We start from the raw sequence: 23347 nt of genomic DNA on the forward strand, positions 1-23347 counted from the left end.
CCTACAGGCCTAGTATCTTTCTCCACCATGGAAAAGGTGAATGAGCAATCAATTGATTGGCTGGCTCCTGCATCTTACTTCCACGCCCACTTCTCTGAAGGGGCAGGTCACCACCTCCAGGAATCCTTGAAGCCTGAAAAAGTATTTCAGGGGCTCCTCCACAGTCAAAAGGTTGAAAAAGGCTTCCCTACAAGGTCACCATAAGTCAGCTGTGACTTGACAGGACTTCCCAACATCACCACTCAGGAAACAAGTTAGAAGACCAAAATACACTTGGGCGTGCATGCCGTTCTATTATTGTTAGTTACAAAAGAGTTTTGAGCACATGCCAAGAACAGTCATGTGGCTTTGCTAAAATTACGTTTGCATTCTGGAAAAAAAAGACAAGACGTCCACCCACACAAACTTGACCAAACCTTACAATGCTTGGAAAACAAGTCAGGAATATGACAACAATACAGCCTAATGTCTTATTTTCACTGAGAAAAACAGACAAAGCGACTATTGGCTTAGCTGAATCAGCCATACCACCATCTGCAGCTGAAAGGAACCACAAAGGCCATCTAGTCCAACCCCCTAAATAATGCAGGAAATTCACAGCTCATCTCCCTTTCGCACTCTTCCAGTGTGCCTGTTCTAGCCCAGAGGAAGGCAAAAAACCCTCAGGATCCCTGGGCCATCCTGGAGCAATCTTCCATTTGACTTTTGGCAGATGTTTCGGTATAAAACTATATTCGTTCACTCTGTTCCACAAGGCTGAAGTCCGCGTGTTGTGCATGTTGTTATGGAACCTCACCACATGCTTCTTCCTCTTGGTCAGAAATCTGCGAGGCCTTGTGGATCACACGCAGGACTGAGGAGGTCAGTCAGAATCTTCCTTGCGTCCATAATCCCATCAGTCATGTTCACACCCAGCCCCAAAAGACAAAATCTGAGCTCCCACAGTACCTCTCTTCTCTTTGTTGACACAATCAGCTCTAGGAAAGGCTGGTCTTCGCCCCAGGAGTCGATTTCTGTGAGATCGTACAGAACGGTGGTGACCGGGCCGAAAGACCACAGGGCGTGCTTCCGCTTCTGCAGAAGGTGCTGGAACAACTGAGGAGGAAAGAAGAAGAGAAACTCAGCATTCAGAAATCTCCCCAGTATTCAGCACCAGAACTTACTAGCAATAAGGTCAAATTCCAGGTTGTTGACAGGGATGCTGGACTGGGAGCAGACTGGATTACAGATGTCCCAGTTAAAAAAACCCCCACTAAAATCCCATTAAAATGGACAGAAAAATACCGATACAGTAGACCAACAACCCAATAACATGGCGGACAAACCCTCCCTATCTCCAACCCCTACCCCTACCTCATGCGTCTCACTCCCCACACATATGCACTTCTAGCCTCCCCCCCTCCCCACGGTATCACCTGCACAACTACAACTTGAAAATGACAGGACAGTCCCAAAAACTCAGCAAGCTGGCACAAAGATGCATTCGACCCCCAAAGCGGTCCCAACCCCCAGGTCGAGAACCACTGCCCTGACATGTTTTAAAATCTTAATGTTTTTCCATGTGTAATTTTTATATCCTGGCCTGTGACCGTATAATTAGCTAATCTTAACACAAGCCCGCGGAAATAAAAGAGTAAGCCCTTGGGAGGCGGGATGTGTCCGGGATGAGGACACAAACACAGCCTAGCATACCATGTAAGTAGGGTTGCTAGGTCCCCCTAGGCCATCAGTGGGGGTTGGGGGGTTACAGCTGCTAGACCCACGTTGGGAAATATCTTAAGATTTGAGGGTTGGGTCTGGGGAGGGGAGGAATGCCAGAGGGGTATAGTGCTGTAGAGTCCACCCTCTGCAGGAGCCATTTTCTCCAGGACAACCCATCTCTGTTGTCTGGAAAGGAGCTGGCATCCCTGCTCAGAGGACAATCGTTGTGATAATCAAAGAGAGGAGAGGAAACCAATGTTAAGATCCCTTGGGCCCCCCACTAAAGGGAAAGGCGAGGTACAGATTAGGTGAATAAATGAATAAATAAGAACGGGGCGGTTAGTCTGATGACTGCTTGAATGGCAGCGTGCCAAGGAGCCCAACACAGGCCACTTATAGGATAAAAGCGGGAAAAGTGTCTGAAATCTCCATAGGAGATCCACCATGTTGTATGCTCACCACAGAATTGCCCTCAACACCAGCCAGCTTAAATGGAGTGAGGCCATCGTTGTTTCGGATGGAGTCCAAGGGCACCAGGCCCCCCACTCGTTTGTCAAAGGAGAGGAGCAGATTGTACATTTGACAGGCAAAAGTCCGGTTGGGCTGAAGAACCAGAATGTGAAGAATCGTGTTACCTGCAGATGAAACCAATAGAGAAATCATGTAGAGTGAAATGGTGAAGGACACACTATAGACAATTCAAGGGTTCCTGTCGACTTTCTCTGCCCTGTCCTGGATGGTTCAGGCTAGCCTGTTCTTGCCAGATCTTGGAAGCTAAGCAGGATCGGCCTGGGATGGGAGACCACCAGGAAAGTCCAGGGTTGCTACACAAATTCAGGCAATGGAAAACTACCTCTGAAACCGTATTAGACTGTCAAGGATCAGCTGTGACTTGGCGGCACTTGACACACATACCCTGTGTTTGTATAATCTACTGAAGTCTTATTTACAATGCAATCCTAAACAGATTTATAGCCTTCTATGACCAAAAAGGACAAAAGGGATATTTATAGCCTTCTATGACCAAAAGGGAGAAAAAGGATATTTCAACAGTCATTTTGTCCCTTCCGGGACCCTTCCTTCATCCCAGAATTGACAATTATTGTTTAACAGTGTCCTATTTGCATTGATTAGAGTTATTTCGTTAAGAAAGGGATCTACACCATGAATTTGAATTTTTAACTGAGAATTTTTTGATATAGAATGGAGAAATCCCTGGGAAAGGGAGAAATCCCTGGGAATACCATATATACTCATGTATAAGCCAAGTTTTTCAGCATACTTTTTCACACTGAAAAAGCCCTCCTCAGCTTATATACATGATAATACTCATTTCCATTTCTTCCTTACCAACACAGGGGTGTGAAACGTTGACAATGAGCTCACTTTCCGTTTCTGACCTCGAGCATTACCAAATACTAAATGAAGTCTCTGTTTCCTTAAGATTCTCTCTCTAACTCTAACCAGCATCTCCTTAGAAGATGATAAACAAGGAATTAAATGTTTCAATGGAGAAGGGTCATAATATGAAGAAATATTTGGGATACCCCCCACCTCTTGAATGGAATGATATCTGGAAAGTCTTGTTTTTGCGTTAAAAATCAATTGACCAAATTTTAATTGCCAGACCTTCAAAATATTATCTGAAATATGAAGTGGTAGCATGTAGAATAGAAAAGAGAATTTGGGGATAATAGACATTTTGATCATTGCAATTTGAGTAGTCATCACCGTATTTTGCTTTGCCCTTCTAAAAAAATCCATTTTTTTTGCCTTAACAGTAATTTATAAAGGTAAAGGTATCCCCTGTGCAAGCACTGAGTCATGTCTGACCCTTGGGGTGATGCTCTCTAGCGTTTTCATGGCAGACTAAATACGGGGTGGTTTGCCAGTGCCTTCCCCAGTCTTTACCGTTTACCCGCCAGCAAGCTGGGTACTCATTTTACCGACCTCGGAAGGATGGAAGGCTGAGTCAACCTTGCTGGCTGCTGGGATCAAACTCCCAGCCTCATGGGCAGAGCTTTCAGACTGCTGCCTTACCACTCTGCGTCACAAGAGGCTCATAACAGTAATTTATACATTTATACATTTGTTTAATTTTTTAAAATAAATATTGCAAGATATTTAAAATGTACTATTGAAAGGCTTTCTGCAATATAAGGGGGATATTACAACATAACACATTCGATTTATTGAAATTACCCTGAGACCAAACATTTGGTTAAATTTAAATCGTTCTTCCTTTAAAGATTTTATAGCATTGATCCGATGTTAGAGATATCTTATCATCCACATACATTGCTAACAGATGTTCTTTTTCTTCACCTTTTATTCCTCTGATATCTTGAGTTGATCTTAATTTATTAGGTAACGGCTTCGAAACCAATATAAAAAGTAATGGGGAAAGTGGGCATCCTTGTTTAGTACTCATATTTATTGAACCGGATACCCAATTACATATTTATTGTTATGTTACTGGCAAACAAATAGCCAAAATGCCATTATAAAATCTATTTCCAAATCCATAAAAATTTAAAACTGTCTAGACTAGCCCTGTGAAAACTTAATTTTCGATTACTTCACTGAAGTTTCTGTTGACAAAATCAACGGACTTCAATTTTGAGCCAGACAGGTTTTTTTAAATTAGGAAGCCTGAAAACATGGGCAACATTTTGGATGCTGATTTGTTTCTGGTGTATTATTTTAACAGGAGATTTAAAAATAGATGTATGGAATATGGTCTTCCCTTCTAACAACGTTTGTTTATTTAACTGCAAGATAGATTACAATTCCTGACATTTCTCAGAGAGGCGCTTTATAATGACAGGTGAGCAACATGCAAATGTATTTCAATTTAATTGACTGACCAGCAGACCAAACATCCCTTAATCATGAGATTAGAGATTCCGTGGGTGTGGGATCATAAAGCCTTTAAATATCTATTTGCGCGTCAAGTGTGGCCACTCTCTTATCTCTCTTCTAAGTTGTAGGATGATTATTTTGCTTTTATACCCTTACCAGGAATTTGAAATGTTCTGTAAACAGAGGTGGAGTGAATAATGGCCTGTTATGCACAGGTGTTTCCCCTCACTTTCACCGTTGCATGTCTGTCAGGTATTCTCATTCTGCATTGATTTTCCTTCCTTCAGCATACAGTTCACTTTCTAGTTGCTGCTTGCCTGGTTTTTTTGATAGTGCTTTTGTGTAGGTTTTCACCTTCATTCACAAAGATAATTCAAAAGCATACAGATTTCCTCAGATTTTACCCTCAATCCTTTTCCCACCCCTTGGAGGCCATTCCTCCCACTCTTCACCTTCCACTATCCTGCCCCTCCATCAGTGCACAAGCTCAACTCTTCTTCTTTTTTTTGCTTTTTTGACAAGTGAGAGTAGTCTGGCGATATAAGTTTAGCATTAAACTTGGATTGCTGGGGGGAATTATTGACAGGAAAATCTTTAAAAGTTTAACAGGCGGTAGATGCCATGCAATTCTTTGGCTACATGATTTTCAGCTCTGAAAGGGTGGAGGGAGGGAGGGGGTCAAGACTGGCATCGGGTTGTGTGCCCCCCATCAAGCCCAGCAGAGAGCATGGCAGCTGTCAATCTTCAGGTGGTATGTGTGTGTGTGCAGTTAATAGGTTAATAAGATGTTGTTAACAAAACCATTACCCATGATGGTGGCTCAACACTGTAAACTCACAGCTTCCATTAAAATGCTCACAGTTCAGCCCCTTGCATGAAAGGGAGCACAAAGAAATGCAATCAAGGTGAATGCCAAGAGACTGCACAAAGCACAGAAACACAACCAGTAGCCCATCGAGACAGGTGGCACAGTGGAAATAATGGGGGAGCTGTGGGGTTGCCGAGATGGGAGGTGGGAATAATGCCATATTTTGTGGGAAGGTGCTTGTTAGCCCATTCTCTGCGTGGTCTCTCACACACACATACCAGCTGAGGGCTGGTGACTGCCACACTCAATTGGTGGCACATGACTTGATTTTGGTCATAACTCCCTCCCTCTCTCACTGTCTCCACCCTTTCGGAACTTGTGAAGAGATTCTCCTCAGGTCGCTGAAGAAAGTGTAGCCAAAGAACTGCAGGACAACACTACCTCTTGCAAAACTTTTAAAGCATTCCCTGTCAATAATCCCCCCAGCAATCCAAGTTTAGCAATAAACTCATATTGCGAGCTACCTTTTGTTTGTCAACCCACCCCATAAGCAATACTGGAGCTTGTACACAGATGTAGGTGGAAGAACTACTACTGTTCTGTATAGATGGCTGCCCAAGGGTAAATACAGCTTGAAGACTCTCTGGTTCCTATTTCAGAAACTATACTCAATAAGGAGAGACCAACCATGGCACACACACACACACAAAGGAAATTTTGGCACTGTAATACTAGGGGAGGTTTTTTTTTTATTCCCAAGAGAAAATTGGAGGGATAAAAAGGTGTGGTATGTGGGTGTGGCCTTCAAAGTAAAGCCCTACCTACTCAACTACAGTGACAATCAGAGGTAAGCTATGTGTGCGTAATAGGCTTACATCTACGGAGTGGGATTTAGGTTGTCCTATGAGCTACTGAAGCCTGTCCTTTTGTACTTTCCTATAAAGGATGAACTCCATGTCTGCTCAGGATGCCAGCTTGTTGCTGAACGAGCTGGTGTCAGAATGAATTTCATTCTTAAATCAAACTGCCTACTTTTCCACAGGAAAATCTTTGAAGTGGGTTTTTTGTTCCTCTCCCAGACAACCCGCAGAGAAAAGGGAGAGGGATTTCATTGGGAAGTACAATTTAAAAGAACCCCCTTACACTATTCCACCACAAAAATGCTACCATTCAAATGACAGGAGGAGCTGTCGAGAGCATAGCTGCTTCACAGAATTAAAGAGAAGTCCTGGGCCCATTCCGCACATATAGAATAATGCACTTTCAATGTGCTTTGGCAGCTGGATTTTCCCATGCAGAAGAGGAAAATCTACTTCTAAAGTGCATTGAAAGTGCATTATCTATTGTGTGCAGAATAGACCCTGATTAGCTCTGAAGGATTCACCTGCTGGCGGTCAGCCTCTCACCTAGAGAATCTTGAGCCCTTATGTCAGCTCCATTCGCAATCAGCAGCCGAACAATCTCCTCATTCCCCACGCAGGCCGCAAAAGACAAAATGTGCTCCCCTGCGGAGGAAGAGGAACAAGAAAGCAGAATTAAAACTGGGCCTTTAAGCCCTGACCTAAATGTCTCGTAAATTATTTGTACAAGTGAAGTAATCTGTCCATGCCACTTAATTGGAGAACTGGGGTGGGTAGGGAGTGGACCTCTGATGCCTGGCAAACATTTAGCAACATCTTGTATTATTATATTTTTTTCCCCCAAAAATCTATACATCCAATGTGAGGCAACATTCTGGGCGCTCTCTAAGAAGAGGGGAAATTTTCTCTACTTCACAAGTGCTTCTTGTATCAATTAAAATCCCATTGGGGTAGCTGTGTTAGTACAGACTCACAAAACAGAAATAAACACAAAACCCCAGCACTTTGAAGACTAACAACTTTTAGTTGAGCATGAGACTTTGCGAATCAGAGTTTGGTCATTCAGGTAGACTCATAGGCTCATAGAGCTGGAAGGGACCTCCAGCTGATCTAGTCCAACTCCCTGCTGAATGCAGGAAACTCTCATCTACCTGGATAGAAATAAAGAGGGTCAATTCCAGGCTGTGGAGAATCCTGACTCATCTTTGACACTAGACATCTCTTTGCTCAGCCCCTCCATCTTTTCCCCTCCCTTTTCACAATTTTCCTTCTGTAACAACACAAATTATTTTCTTTATTTCCATGTTATCTGAGGAAATGACTCGCAAAAATCTGCAAATGGGATAAGTGTTATTAGTTTATAAGGTGCCACTGGAATTCTGCTTTGGTTTGCTTCTGTCTCAAGACTGACACTCAAATGCCCGCCTCCAGGGGAAGCTCCGGGAAGGGTTGCCACCCTTCAAGTAGGACCTGTAGATCTTCTGCTACTACAATCGATCTCAAGACAACTAAGATCAGTTCCCCTGTAGAAAATGGCTGCTTTGAAGGTTGGACTCTGTCATTATACCCTGCTGAGGCCCCTAAACCCCACCTTTCCCAGGCTCCATCCCTGAATCCTCCAGGTGTCTCCTAGTCCAAAGCTGGAAACACAAGCCACAGGTCACACAACATGACTCCCAGTGCCACCTGCATGTTCTGCCCCCTACATGGCTGCCAGGTGTCAAGAGAAACCAAGCAATGTATACAGCACTGCCCCACACGGAAGCACACCGGAAGGAGGTTCGGGAGCTGAAAGACCTCTAACTGAGAACCTGGGCCTATTCTGCACACAATAGATAATACACTTTCCATTTTAGAAAAAGATTTTCCTGTTCTGCACAGGAAAATCCAGCTTCCAAAGCACATTGAAAGTGCATTATCCTATGTATGCAGAATGGGCCCTGGAAAGTCAGTGTAGACCAGCCTTTTCCAACCTTTTGACTGAAGAGGTACTGCTAAAATATTTTCCAGGCTGTGAACTGCCTGTGAACTTGCACCAATGAATAATCAGGGAGCTAATGCTTCAGGCAGCTGGTCTCCTGGCCCATGCCAGGCACTGCCATTGGCTCAGCAACTGTGTGCCGGAGCAGTGCTGGGCTGGACTCTGCTGCTGCCAGGCAATGCCCCGTGAGTGACAGCTGTCAGATTTCCTTTCCCCATATATCTTTTTCTCATCCACTCAAGGGGCTGCTAATATTCTGGGCATGTGCAAACCGGTCCCAAGATTCATCCCAGGGTGAACTACAGTTCTGTCAAACCAAAGAGGCCTAAGCTAGCCAAAAAAATTGGCACCAAAAGTCTGAGATGACATTGTTTATTACTACATGACAAATCTAGGCAGGGAGGATAGAGGCACTGAATTGGTAGAACGGTTTGTTCCGGAAGCGCCACATTGTTGTAAAACAGAAACACGCCTGCTTCGGTCAAGATGTTGGGACCACAAACTTCATGGGAGTATTTTTGGAGTGTGGCTTGCTTCCTAAACCTTGTGCCAGGGGCTAACGTCTCCTTTGACCCCCAAAGGGAACTCCCATCTTTTGAAACAGCGGCTGCAACCATACCAAAATAGAAGAGCTTATGGGAGCTTCGCCGGAAGAAGAGCCCCGTAGCCCTCGGGGTGGAGATGTGAGCCCCTTTCCGGAGCAGAGCTTTCACCAGGTCGACATTCTGATTGACGGCCGCGATGTGCAGAGCTGTTTGTCCTGAAGAGACACGTTAAGAAAATCATACGCATTAAGACCTGCGTTTGGAGGGATGTCTGAGATTTAATACACTGCACCCATGTTATGTGCGGGCAGCGCTCTGAAGGGTTTGCTGTTGCCGCTGTCAAGTCACAGCTGATTTGTGGCAACTTGGGAGGTGGTTTTCCATTGCCTGCCTCTGCATTGGTGTTCCTTGGTGGTCTCCCATCCAACTAGTAGTCAGCCTGACCCTGCTTAGCTTCCAAGATCAGGCTAGTCAAGTCACAGATTGAAATGTGACTAGGCATTTATTAGCGACACTGGCTCTCCATGACTAGGAAAGTAAAAAAACAAAAACAAAAAAAGATCACACTCTGCAAACATTTTTTTGTTATTGATTTTAACTAGTGTTTTTTAAAAAGGCACTTTATCAGTCTTTTCTTTGTAAGCCACCTTGGGGAGGAATGGCGGCATTTTATGGCCCCATCTCATCAGATCTTGGTTGCTAAGCAGTGTCGGAAATTGGAGGAGAGGCAACCCAGGCAGACTCTGCAGAGGAAGGTGATGGCCAATCGCCTCTGCTTAATCACCTGCCCTAAAAACCCCTTGCTGTAAGTCTACTACGACTTGATGGGTTAATTAATTTTTAGATAGTTTTTAAAAAAATAAACATTCATCAGGTGATATGACCATATAGGATAAGGTCAACCTGTTCTTCCCCATCCCCAAATGGCCAGTGATGGGCCTGGAGGGGGTGGGAAGCGGAGGGGCCCCGGGTGGGCGTGTCCACAGTTCTACTTCCCAACAATATTCTGCAAGATCACACCACTTCTGGGGTTTTGTGAAGCCTGAGGGCTGTTTCAGGGGTTTCTCAATGGTGAGAAAGGCTGAAAAGGGGGCACGTGGATGCCCATGTTGAAGGCGCTGTTTAAGAAAGGCAACCTTCCCCCACCTCTTGAGCCCGGTACCCACTGATCCACGGACTGGTCCCGGTCCACGGACAGGGGGTTGGGGACCACTGCTTTAGGAGACAACTTTGGATCACTTGAAATAGCTTTTTTTGGTTTGTTTTCTGTAGGAAATGGGGCCACAGCTCAGCCCAGCCCTCTTTGCAAACAGACTGGGGTAGATCTTCCCGGCTGTTCTGCGGTTGCAAGATCCACAGAGTAGCAAAGGACAGAGAGAGAGAGAGAGAGAGAGAAACTATAGACTTCAATGCCTGGGACTATCTGGCTATGATTTATTATGCCTCTTTTCCAAATAGCCAGGAATATCAGGAAAGGTTTGAAGCAATTACTTGGATCAACTGACACTTCATTCCATTCCCCCCCCTGCCCCCGCCACTGATGCCTCCCGAAAAACCAACAGCCAGTGAGTGATAAGAATGAACAGAATAGATGGTCGAGCTGCTAAAATAATTTATGTAAGAGAGCCAGTTTGGTGTAGTGGTTAGGAGTGCGGACTTCTAATCTGGCATGCTGGGTTCGATTCTGCACTCCCCCACATGCAGCCAGCTGGGTGACCTTGGGCTCGCCACGGCACTGATAAAGCTGTTCTGACCGAGCAGTGATATCAGGGCTCTCTCAGCCTCACCCACCCCACAGGGTGTCTGTTGTGGGGAGAGGAATGGGAAGGCAACTGTAAGCCGCTTTGAGCCTCCTTCGGGTAGGGAAAAGCGGCATATAAGAACCAACTCTTCTTCTTCTTCTAAAGTATTGGGAGGGGAAGTCAGACTACCACTGGGAAAACAAATTACTTGATTGGGCTATCATGATTCAACTGTGCAAGTTTAAAAAAAAAACAAGGAAGATTGAAAACTAGCAGATTGTTGAAAATTGCGTTTGAATGGTTTTATCAACAAAGCTAAGAAAAATCTTCTATTGACTGCCATACGGTAGACTGTGTTTCATTTATTTTGTACTGAAATACACAATCTCAAACCTTCTGGAATGCAATTAAATGTTATTCTTCATCAGGCAAACAAAATACACATTGTACCCACCCTTGAACCCTGATCCCAGGGGCTCAGTCTATCCTACATGACCACCTACAGAATAACAATTTTTGTCATAGGTATCCCCCCCCCCCCTTGGGCCATGATGGTTATTTTCAAGTATTCTGACACCTGACATCCTCCTCCTCCTACAGAAGCACGGGGTCTGCCACTTCGGAGCTGGTGGAGTTAGAGGGGACTCTGATTTATTTTCCCTTTCCCCTTGCTGGGGAGTGGTTAACTTGGGGGTTTAGAATTTTATCGATGCAATTTTTGGACTGTATTTTAACCTGACTGTAACTCACCGTGAGCAATGGGTAATAAATTCAAATCATAATAATAACTAATCACCTGGGGTTTGCCAGCACAGAGCTGGCTGCTCTCAATCCCTTTCCCTTGGCATCCGAAACAGGGGAGTGGATCGGGTGCCCTGCAGCAGTATCCCACTGTCTCCATCTATGCTCTACCTGCATATGTCCTGGTCCCCACCTGGTAGAAAGAGCTCCCAGAGAAGATCAGCGCCCTAGCGGAACCAAAACAGTTCCGCAGGGCCTGCAAAAGGGAGCTCCTCCGCCAGGCATTTGTTTGAGTTTGTCCGGAACTAAACAACATCTACTGTGCCCCTGAACCTCCCTCTCTTGAATCCATGCAACAGATCTGACCAACCATGGGCCTGTTAGATTGTTCACTATGTTAGAAGGTTATGTCTCTGTTTTCTGTTATTATTACTGTTACCCTTCATCATCATTCATTATTATCATGGAGTTCAATGTATTGTTCTGTTTAGTTCTACATGAACTGCCCGGAGCCTTAGGGGAGGGTAGTATACAAACGGAATGAATTAATGAATGAATGAATGAATGAATGAAATATTTGTCAATAAACAAAGGGCAGAAAAGTCCCAATACCCTCCAGGGCCCTTTCTCCTCCAAACTGAAGTCTGTGTTAGCCCCTGGGCCTTCTCTCTGCTCGCTCGGGGATGCAGTGAGCACTTTACATTCAAGAGCAATCACCTTCATAGAGTTCGGACGTCATCTTCTCATTGATGAGTTCTGGAGCTGTCTCTAGCAGAGCTTCGGCCGCTTCGGTGCTATCGTAGAGGGCGGCTATGTGAAGAGCCGTCTCCCCCACAACTCCTGGGTGGAACAAGCAAAGCGTAAGTGTCACTTAAGGAACTCTGTTGCACGCCAGGGAGCCAAGGCTTGTTTATTCTTGTGACTGCCCCATTCCCCTGTAAAACGGGAGGTGAGCAAGTTGAAGTTTTACAACCCCATGGCAGTGGTGGGAGCTGAAACCTTCTCACTTCCAGCATGGTGTAGCAGTTAAGAGTGGTGGCCTGTAAGCTGGAGAACCAGGGTTGATTCCCCACTCCATATGCAGCCAGCTGGGTGGCCTCAGGGTAGCCAGAGTTGTCTTGGAGCTGTTCTTGCACAGCAGTTCTCTTAGAGCCTTCTCAGCCCCACCTACCTCACAGGGCGTCTGTTAGGGGGAGAGGAAGAGCAAGGGGTTTGTGAGCCCCTTTGGGACTCCTTCAGGTAGTGAAAAGCAGGTGTAGAAAACCAACTCTTCTGCTTTCTCCCTCTGTGAGCACGGCTTCCAGCCCTTTCTCTCCCTTCTGGGACTAGAACCAACTTGGACGAAAAAAGCTCGACCTGCTGTTGGCCCTGCTTACACCTGGGTAAGGTTGATCTTCCGTCATTCATGCCCTCTCCCAATGAAAGAATTCGTCCCCCCCCAATCCCTTTTTTATACATGAGTGGGAAAGTTGAATAAACAAGTTGGGAGTTCTGCTGTCCAATGGACCTTAATCTTTATTCCAAAGCTAGCTTCAAAGCCTGTCTGTGAGCCAAGGGGTGAGGGCTTGGTGAAGGAGGGCGGGAGCTGTAGGGGCGTGAATGCCATCACCAAACCTGAAAACATGAGACTTTGTAGTCTTCACCGGGGAGAATAAAAGGCAAGGAGCGTAAAGCCAACAAGTGTGTTTTCACACTATTCCTGCCAGTTTTGAGGATGGAGAGACAAATAACCGTATGGAAAATGTAGACCTCGCTAGTTGGTAGGGAAGTACCTCTTTGATAGACATCGCAAGATCCATCCATGGTCAGCTTCCTGATGGCTTGGACATTGTTTTCTTTAGCAGCCAGCAGCAGCGGACTATCCCAGATCCTGCAGGCAGGAAAACACAGAGACTCACATCGTGGCACCCCAGCGAGAATGCAGCTTCTCCGTATCCATTTGGGCATGCTGACAGCAAATAATCCTTTAGTGGTCAAGGAAGGAAAGGTGATCTTGGGTGCTTGCAAAAGAGGAGCAAGGGAAGGGGAGGGGAGGAGAGGGGCAGGAGAAGGAGAGAGGAGGGTAGAGAGAGAGACAAGGAAAGAGAGAAAGACAGAAAGAGGCAGAAAGAAAGAGAGACAGGGAGACAAAGAGAAAGGAAGGAAGGAAGGAAGGAAGGAAGGAAGGAAGGAAGGAAGGAAGGAAGGAAGGAAGGAAGGAAGGAAGCAAGCAAGCAAGCAAGCAAGCAAGCAAGCAAGCAAGCAAGCAAGCAAGCAAGCAAGCAAGCAAGCAAGCAAGCAAGAAAGAAAGAAAGAAAGAAAGAAAGAAAGAAAGAAAGAAAGAAAGAAAGAAAGAAAGAAAGAAAGAAAGAAAGAAAGAAAGAAAGAAAACCTCCTTGGAGCCCTAGGTCTACTATCAGTTGCTGCAATGTTTTCATGAGGCCGCCAGGAGGCAGTAGAGGGACAAGTAAGAAAGATGCTGATTGAACAGGGCTCCCCTCTAAACACCTCTTGGTAGTTTTTAAAGGTGCTACAAGAGCCATCTGTTGCTTCTGGAAGGTAAGGCATTGAGCTGCATCCAACCTTTTCATGTCAAGCACCATTCTCAGTGGGTCCTCCTTGCAGGATTCAGATGCTGCTCAAGCAGACGGATGTCACGCAGACCCAGGGCCTTTTCGCACAGGGATCTTTGTTGCAAATTGTTTGCGGAATGAAAAATCGCCATTTAAAATAGTGGAATTCGTCGTTATGCATACCTGCCTTTGTAGTGGAATCAGTTGCGTTTTTTAGCGTTTCCCACAGGCTTCCGGTCTCGGCAGAAATCGCTAGAAAGGAAGCGCTATTGCCAAGCTCGTCCCGCCCCTGGCCGTCAAGCAGCCAATGGGCAGCCGTTAGCATGCTCCCAAACAGCCCCTTTCCCTTTAAGAAAGGTTTTTTAAAAAAAAACGACCCATAGCAACGAATCTAGGTAGATTCGTTGCTACGGAGAGACCCATCCAGCTGCCTAATGTGAGCTGTCGTTTGATTGTATGATCGTTTGCACGCTGCCTCGAGTGATAAAAAAAAAATCCCCCCCCCCTCTCACGGGCACGATTTTCGGCTGAATTTATTTGTAAAAAATAAAGGGACTTTATTTCAGCAAACGGGCTTTTCAGTGGTTTGTGCTTAGTGACTAAAGGTGAAGGACTGAAGCCAGGGAAGCCTCTAAACAGAAAGAGGCTCGCCGGTGCGTTTATCCCCGCTCGCTCGGAGAAAAAAAATGGCGATCGCTTCGCCGGAAGTTTGGAGGAGAGAGCCAGGGGGAGGGACTTTGAAGAACCCGCAACAATGGTAACGCACAGGTCTTTAGCGCTACTGTTGCAGATTGGTTGCAGGAGTGTATCGCTATCCGGAGGGTGAATCCACTTTTCTGGATTCCCCTGAAAGCGCCACAACGAAGCGCTTTTTGCTGATTGGTTTCAGGATTGTTGCAGATTGTCTACGACGTCGTGGGTTATGGCAAATTAGTAGCGTTTCCAAATAGCAACCATTCTGCTACTTTGAAGCCGTGCGAAATGGCCCCCAATGTTGGTACCCAAAAGTAACTTCCAACATCCCCCCCCCCATTTCCATTTTATCCTCACAGCATCACAAGGAGGACATACGACATGAGGATGGCAAGGTGAGTCATTTATTTTAAAGGGCTGTAGCCATTGTGCATAAGATTCCTGTCTCGCTAACGGTATATATTTAGATCAGGCATTCTCAACCAGGGTTTTCTGAAACCTGAGGTTTCTTGACTGCCCTGGAAGGGTTTCCTGAATGGGTGGGAGTTGATTAATTTTTCATAGAACCATATATTTGGGACCTCCTGGGTCATCTAGTCCAACCCCCTGCACTATGTAGGACACTCACATCCCAATAGCTCATCCACTGTAACCTGCCACCCCCTTGAGCCTTCACAGAATCAGCCTCTCCGTCAGCTCTCTGGCCTCTGTTTAAAAATTTCCAAAGATGGAGAACCCACCACCTCCCGAGGAAGCCGGTTCCACTGAGAAACCGCTCTAACTGTCAGGAACTTCTTCCGGATGTTTAGATGGAATTTCTTTTGAATTAATTTCATCCCATTGGTTCTGATCCATCCCTCCAGGGCAAGGGGAACAACTGCTCCATCCTCAGTGTTCTCCAACCTTTTTGTCAACGCTTGACAATTTTACTGAGGCCCGGGGGGGGGTAGTCTTTTGCTGAGGGACGTCGCTGCCACCTGAGCCCCTGCTCCACTTGCTTTCCCGCCGGCGCCCCTGACTTCCCGCTGCCTGCTGGGGGGCACTGCCAGCAGCAGCTGCGCAGTGCCATGCCGAGGGGGAGCCCCAGCCATGGCGGCCACCAGAGAGCACCAAAGGTGAGCCGGTGGCAGAGTGGCAGGGCAGCCCCCGAGGCAGCAGCCGGGGAGCAGCCGCAGCCCGGTACTTCCTGATCCATGGACTGGTACCGGTCTCCGGACAGGGGGTTGGGGACCACTGCTCTATATGGCACTTGAAGATGGCTATCAGATCCCTTCTCAGTCGTCTCCTCTCCAGGCTAAGATATTGTTAAACATTTATCGGGTGATAGGAGCATCTATAATCATGTGGACCCACCCCTCCTACCCAAAATGGCCAATGATGGGCCTGGAGGGGGTAAGAAGGAGAGGGGCCCCAGGTGGGCATGTACACCGTGATGCTTCCCAACCATATTCTGCACCATCATGCCACTTCTGGGGTTTCTCAGAGCCTGAAGAATGTTTTAGGGGTCTCTCAATGGTAAAAAAGTTGTGAAAGGCTGATGGAGATATTAATATCCTGCTGTCATAGTGGGGAGACAAAGTGGCATAGTTCTCCCTTTTAGCCTCACAACCACCCTAGGAGGTAGGTTAGGAGGAGCGTGTGACAGCCCTAAAGTTACCCAGCATTCTTCAGGGGCAGAGTGTTGACTTGAACTCAGCTCTCCCAATCCTGCCACGGTACTTTAACCCAGGGGTCCAATTTTTTTTCTTAAGTCTGCAGGATCCTCTGGAATTCTGCCCCAGGAGGGGGGGGGGGTGAGCATAACCATGAAATGGCCACTGCAGGCAGCAGCACTGAACACGAAACCTCAGGGTGTGACATTACATAATAATAATAGCAACTTTTCCGTGTTTCCAGCAGAATCTGTTTCACTGGATGCCTTAATTTAGCATATTTTTAAAGAATATTTCATTGCAGTAATGCAACAGAGGTCATTGCACTGTGAGGGGCAACTGCAGATGAAGCAATATTGAAAAAATCTACGCAGCCTGTAAATTCTTCACTGGCCAATCAGAAACTGTGGGGGGGGGCAAAAGCCCCATGTAGCCCCCCCCTTACTTTCTAAAAAGTGATCGGTGATCCCTATTTGATGTTCCCTGACCCAAAAGAAGTACGTCTGGCTTCAGCCAGGGCCAGGGCCTTTTCAGTCCTGGCCCCAACCTGGTAGAATGAGCTTGCGGAAGAGCTGAGGGCCCTGGCGGAACTGGATGAGTTCCGCTGGGTCTGTAAGCCAGAGCTCTTCTGCCAGGCGTTTGGTTGGAGCCAACGAACATCGAGACAGCGGGTCAAACATCAACTGGGCTCCATCTACATGGATCCTCCTTGAATCTGAATTTGAGCTGAGTTCTAAACGCGCTGTAACAAATCAATTGGCGGAATAGCTGCTATGTTTGATTTTTACAAATGGTACGGTTTTATTATTACATAACCTAAATTGCTGTCAAATGTAATTTTATCTTTTTAAAAAATTTCACCATGTTTGGGATGATTTTGAATGTTAGAAGTCACCAGAGCCAGCATGCCGGGAGGGGCGGGGTATAAATTGAAAGATCAATTAATAAATTAATATAATAAAACAGCTGGTGGGAGCCAGGAAAGGGGTCTGCTATGGAGCCCACAGGCAGCAGGTTGGAGATCTCTGCTCCAACCACTAAACGAGAATTACGTAATATGAACAGCAATCTGGTGTTCTTTAATTCTGGGGGGAAGACATAGAATCATAGAATCATAGAATTGGAAGGGGTCTCCTGGGTCATCTAGTCCAACCCACTGCACTATGCAGGACACTCACAACCCTATTGCTCATCCACTGTAACCTGCCACCCCCACACATGACAACAGAATTGAAATGGGTCTGCTATCATACCAAGATCCCTGTCCTTTGCTTTCTCATGGAGGGGGGGGGGAGCACGATACCATTCCACGGTTTCAATCAGCCCCCTCACCTTGGAAGGCCAATTCTGTCCAGTTCCGGAAGCCCAGAGATTACAGGTAACAGGTAACTGGTTCTAACTAGCTTGGGACCCTTCAGCAGGACAGGGTCAAGGAGAGTCAACAAGACTAAGACCTTTACTCTGCCGGCTGTACCAAGGGGCAGGGGGGCCATGATGAAGATTTGATTTCTGACTGGAATGAAGTCGAGCTTTCTTCCTCCTGCAAGGAAGAGGAATCCAGTTTCCTGAGGGCGTTTGGGAAACCCCAAGGGTTAATAGTTAATGGCCATTAACTGCTTCCTGGACAAGGAAGTCACACTTGTGAAAGACATCTGGGTTTAACCGACTGCCACATTAATTCTCTGTTAGGGAAGATCAACACTGAAAGCCATGCACGTGCTTATTATTGTCTGTTGAGGGCACTGGCTCTGCAGATTTGCCTTCCCGCACAGGGAGAGTCCTTGGCTGTTAGATAGAGCAGTGCAGGTTTTGCAAACTCTGTGAAAGATAACCACGGCGGGGAGGTAACATCGGTGAAAACATTACACTGCAGTTTCCTTCTTCATTCTCTTTCCCTCCCCATTCCTTGCCTTCAACAGACCCTCAATTGCCCTCACTTTTCAGTGCCTCTTGCTCTGTCTCCATCAGCATAGCTTTTCTAAAATGGGGGGGGTCTTATTTAATAGGCTAAGTAATAATACTTTTGCAGCACAGCCAAAGGAGAAGACGACTCAGTCTTTATACCCCGCTTTCATTTGTCTTAAGGAGTCTCGAAGCAGCTTACAGTCACCTTTTCCTTTCCCTCCCCACAGCAGGCACCTGTTGAGATAGGTGGGAGGGAATGTGGGTCAGTGGCAGAGACTCTGCTTGGCATAGAAGGTCCCAGGTTCAATCCCCGGCAGCTTGGTGTAGTGGGTAGGAGCGCTGGCGAGCTGGGTTTGATTCCGCGCTCCCCCACATGCAGCCAGCTGGGTGACCCTGGGCTGTTCTGACCAAGCAGTAGTATCAGGGCTCTCTCAGCCTGACCTCCCTCAAGGATGTCTATTGTGGGGAGAGGAAAGGGAAGGTGACTGTAAGCCGCTTTGAGACTCCTTCAGGTAGAGAACAGTGACATATAAGAACCAACTCTTCTTCTTCAACATGTTGTTCATGGATCTTAGAGAGCAAGTCTGTGAGGAGTGGTACACAAATCGATCAATACGTAAATAAAATCAATAAATGTTGACCTGCCCCTCCCTCCCAAAATGGCCAATGATGGGCTTGGAGTGGATGGGAAGGGGAGGGGCCCTGAGTGGGTGTGTCCACAGCTCTGCTTCCTATATTCTGCCTGGTCACACCACTTCTGGGGTTTCTTGAAAATGGAAGAAAATTCCAAGGGTTTTTCAATGGTGAACAAGTTGAGAAAGGCTGGGTTACTGCTATGTAAGTGAAGGAAGGATGGAAGAGGGAACACACAAGCTCCAGGACTCTCTAGTTCACTTTTGTTATGTCAAAACTGGAGTTATTCTCGACACCTGTACACAGCCTCTGGCGCTTGCATGCCAAGGAAAATCTTTATAAACACAACACAGATAATCTGTTAATCCTGACAGTTACTCAAGACAGGGGTACAATTACGAACTCTAGTCTCATTTACGAAGAACCATAAAATTACAGGGGGAAATGTTAATTGTTAATTTGTTATTTGACTTAAACCCTTGCCTTTGGGAAGTTGAAAATAGCCACAGGTGAGGTTCCAGACTGCAGTCGCAAATGAATAATGGAGAATTCATCACTACATGCTTGGAAGAGTTTCCTGGCACCTGACCAGAGCAACCATTCGGTAGTGCCATATAAATATAAATAACTATAAACCTTGATTTTATTATGCATTGTAACACTCTTCTCAGAGCTGTTAAAATCATTGCTGTCCAAACACCAAAAGCAGGGTGAACCAGTTCAGAAAGAAAGACAAATGATGAATTGTAACATCCAGGGACAGGCATTACCCAGCTTCCAAACGAAAGTTCGTGACAAATTTGGCCGGTTCGTAGTTCGCAAAGTGAAGTTCTTAGCAGGTTAACCAGCATGAATGATCCATGAACTTTGCAGCTGTTCATGATGGTTTGTGAACAGATCCAGTTCCAGACAGACTGTCTCCACTCAATCTAAATGTTTACCAAACTTCAAAGCAACAGGAGGGCAAAGCCGAAAGGGTATGTAGAGTATCTGGGGGAGGTCCCCTGTGACTTGAAATCTCTACCTTGCACAGAATCCATTCTATTCACTCCTGAACCCACAGCTGTCAAAAATGACAGGCAGTCATTTCGCCCAGAGCAGGTTCAGGAGCATATAGAACAGAACCTGTGCAAGCTAGAGACACCAAACGTTCAAAGGTTCTCTAACTGACTCTCCTTTACCTGCCCTCCATGTTTGGTGAAAACTGGATTTACAAGTTCTAATGTACCGCTCCTCAAAGAAGATGCCCCCAGGAAAGTGCTTTCTGGGGAAATGACAGGTGGAGGTAATTTCTTTGGAGGTCCTTAACTTGGACTCTGTGAATCCAGTCCTCATCAAACCTGGAGGGAAAGTAGATATGAATCAGCTGGAGATCCCCTGCAAATTTGGTATCTCTAGCAAATGGGGGGAGGGGGGTATGTGCATTCTACCAAGTCACAAACCAAACTATTTATTTGGCTCCTAAAAGTTTGTGACAGTTCGTGATTCGTGAACTGGGCACACCACAAACCACAGACGGAACTGCATTTCCTGGGTTCTTACCCATCCCACACCTGGAGTCACCATCCCACATCTGTGTCCCACCTGACCCCCAAGGACAGAAAGTTTTACCCCACTGGAAACCCACACCCATCATTATTATTGTTGTTGTTGTTGTATTTATACCCCGCCTCCCCCCGAAGGCTCGAGGCGGCTTACATAACCCCGTCCCCTAAAAACCATAAAATAGCAATAAGTTCCAATAAATTTACAATAGTGGCAACAATGATGGCTTAATCTTACTCATTTAGTCTCCGCATCCTCAACTACACGAGGGGGGGTGACACTCTCTATGAAATCTACTATGTGAGACAGAAAAAGGGGGACATAGGGCCTGTTCGCTAGCTATCCTAAGGAACTGTCATGACTATATAATTAGAACAAAATTTGAGTCCATAGACACCTTTAAGACCAAGAAAGTTCTATTCAGGGTGTGAACTTCCAAGGTGTGAGCTTTCATGTGCATCCATGCTTCCTCAAACAATAGAACAAGAATCATAAGAGTACAGATCTAAGAGAGTAAATTATTTTTTATTTATTTTATTTATTATATTTATATACCGCCCTCCCCGGAGGCTCAGGTAAACTCAGGTCAATGAGTAAACAGCATCATGATAAATATGCAGCATGATAAAGATGATCGGATAGTTCCTTGCTAGAAGTCACAGTGTATATTTACGTCTTCCCACCCTAGAGGGATGATGATGATGAAGAAGAAGAGTTGGTTCTTATATGCCGCTTTTCTCTACCCGGAGGCTCAAAGCACCTTACAATCGTCTTCCCTTGCTCACATCCACAAACAAAGACTAGTTTTCTGTTTGCCGCAATGCTTTGCATGGGAAAGCATTCAAACATACATTCCCTTGGCTGCCATTTGTAGTGATACAGAGAACAATTAACAGAATTTTCTTGATATGTGTGTGTGTGTGGGGGGGGGGAGAATAAATCAGTTCAAGGCCAAAAATCACCTGTATCTATCCCAGCTGGCAGTCTGTCATACAACATATCCTTTGACCTAGCCGGTATTGGATTCAAGCATGAATAATTTACCCTTTGTATTGTCAATACCGGCTAAATAACAAACCCCACGGTAGACCACACATCATAATATGGCCACCTTGTAAGACTCAGACTCAGAAAACCTTTATTGGCATACAAACCACCTTGTAATATCTATACTACTGACGGATTGTATATATCCTTTAATTGTACTCTTCTGGCGCTACTATTTTATTATTTATTTTATACAATGCCAATAGAGGAATTCTCTCTCTCGCCGTTGACCCAGAAGCAAACCTTCACCATGGCTCTCAAGACCTATCAATCCCCTCTGAAAGAGACATTTTGGGTGCCCCAGAGACTATTATCTTGCAGGCCGTTGAGCAGGGCCTGTGAAAGTGAATAGGTCAACGATCAGCATGGCCACAAATCCTGAAATAAAAGTAATTGTACTGATGAGTTACTAATTACAGAAACTCACAGGCATTCCCCGTGGCCAGCATACACACTCCGAAGGCGTGCAGAAATTCCTCCTCGCTAATCCCGGGGACAGTCCCCAACTAGACGCAAGAATGCACTGGCTTCTCTTATCTAGATCGAAGTGGAATGATGATGACCTAAAACTGACTTCTCTGCAAGCTTCTCGGAGGGAAAAGAAAAACCGTGTGATAAATAAAAACTAGGATCGGGTTAAGAGCAGCATCCCAACATTTCTTGGAGCAGGGATAACCCTGCTTGCCAAAAGTCTGCTTTAGGATGGAACTCCACCAGATCAGAAACACACAAGGCTGCCACTGAAAATGGCATCCCCGTGTCCACTTCTCTGAAATCTGTATTCGCTTTTATGGTGCTATTTTGTTGTAATTACCTTCTGGTCAAGGGCAATGACATGATGCCACCTTACATTATAGGGACTGCTTGTCATGTTATGGGGACTAGGGAGAATTTATCGATATATCCCCTGCCAGCGTGTGGTTAAGAGCAGGGACCTCTAATCTGGAGAACTAGGCTTGATTCCCTGCTTCTCCACATTCAGCCAGCTGGATGACCTTGGGCCAGTCAGAGTTCTCTGAGAGCTATTTCATAACAGTCCTGATAGAGCTTTTCTTACACAGCAGTAATGTCAGGGCTCTCTGAGCCTCACCTACCTCACAGGGTGTCTGCTGTGGGGAGAGGAAGGGGAGGGGATTGTAAACTTCTTTGAGATGTCCTTGGGCAGTAAAAATTGGGGTACAAAATCCATGTCTTCTCTTGCTGTTCTGGATGGCTTGTATCAATGTTTTAGAGAGAGCTCTGATATTTCTGCTCGGTCAGAACAGCTTTCTCAGTGCTGTGGCAAGCCCAAGGTCACCCAGCTGGTTGCATGTGGAGGAGGAACAGGGAATCAAACCCAGCTCCCCAGATTAGAAACCAGTGCTCCTAGTCACTACACCGAGATGGCAAAACACTGTGAAATATCTCTCTATAACAAACTGGGGTAGGGTAGGTGAAGGGCAAAGAGGCATCAGATGTACAACATCCTCCATGTAAATTTAGAGGCACCAGGTGAAGAACGTCTAGCAATGCCATCTGTAAGCACCTTGGGAGACCACTTCTGTAGATGGGGCTGTGCATGACAGCTAATATAGAGCAGTGCAAAAGGATATTGGGGGGGGACCACTGAGAAAGTCTGACCAACCCACCTAGCGTCTTCTGATTGCTGGAATTCCTGGAAAGAATACCGGGAGAGATGCACCTTGGTGTGACCCGGCAGAGTGTTTACCTTGGTGAGTGAGTATGTGTATTCAGGAACACATAATCTTACTTGTGTATTTAAGAGACATTAAATGTTAAAAGGATCTCTGTAAAAGGGTCCTGGATTTGCACTCCTGTTTTGCACGAACAGCACAACTCATGGACCATAAGAGATGCTGAGGAGGAAGGTGAAGAAGAAAAAGAAGAGCTGGGTTTTTATACTCTGTTTGTCACTACTCGAAGGAGCCCCAAAGTGGCTTACAAACACCTTTCCCTTCCTCTCCCCACAACGGACACCCTGTGAGGTGGGTGAGGCTGAAAGAGCCCTGATATCACTGCTTGGTCAGAACAGATTGATCAGCACCGTGGCGAGCCCAAGGTCATCCAGCTTAATTCAATG

At 46.0% G+C, this 23347-nt stretch overlaps 1 protein-coding gene across 1 annotated transcript in view; it reads right to left on the reverse strand.

The window, feature by feature from the left end:
* Positions 1-23347, reverse strand: part of LOC143841432 (transient receptor potential cation channel subfamily V member 6-like) — a 47230-nt gene that overhangs the window by 14513 nt on the left and 9370 nt on the right. Inside the window, exons 2-7 of the mRNA XM_077345721.1 lie at positions 13013-13110; positions 11958-12080; positions 8832-8972; positions 6778-6876; positions 2161-2336; positions 949-1095 (exon numbers count right to left, since the gene is read on the reverse strand). Of these exons, the coding sequence (XP_077201836.1) occupies positions 949-1095; positions 2161-2336; positions 6778-6876; positions 8832-8972; positions 11958-12080; positions 13013-13110 (784 nt within the window). The remainder of the gene's footprint in view (positions 1-948; positions 1096-2160; positions 2337-6777; positions 6877-8831; positions 8973-11957; positions 12081-13012; positions 13111-23347) is intronic.

Source organism: Paroedura picta, chromosome 7, assembly GCF_049243985.1.
Source record: "Paroedura picta isolate Pp20150507F chromosome 7, Ppicta_v3.0, whole genome shotgun sequence".
NCBI lineage: Eukaryota > Metazoa > Chordata > Lepidosauria > Squamata > Gekkonidae > Paroedura > Paroedura picta.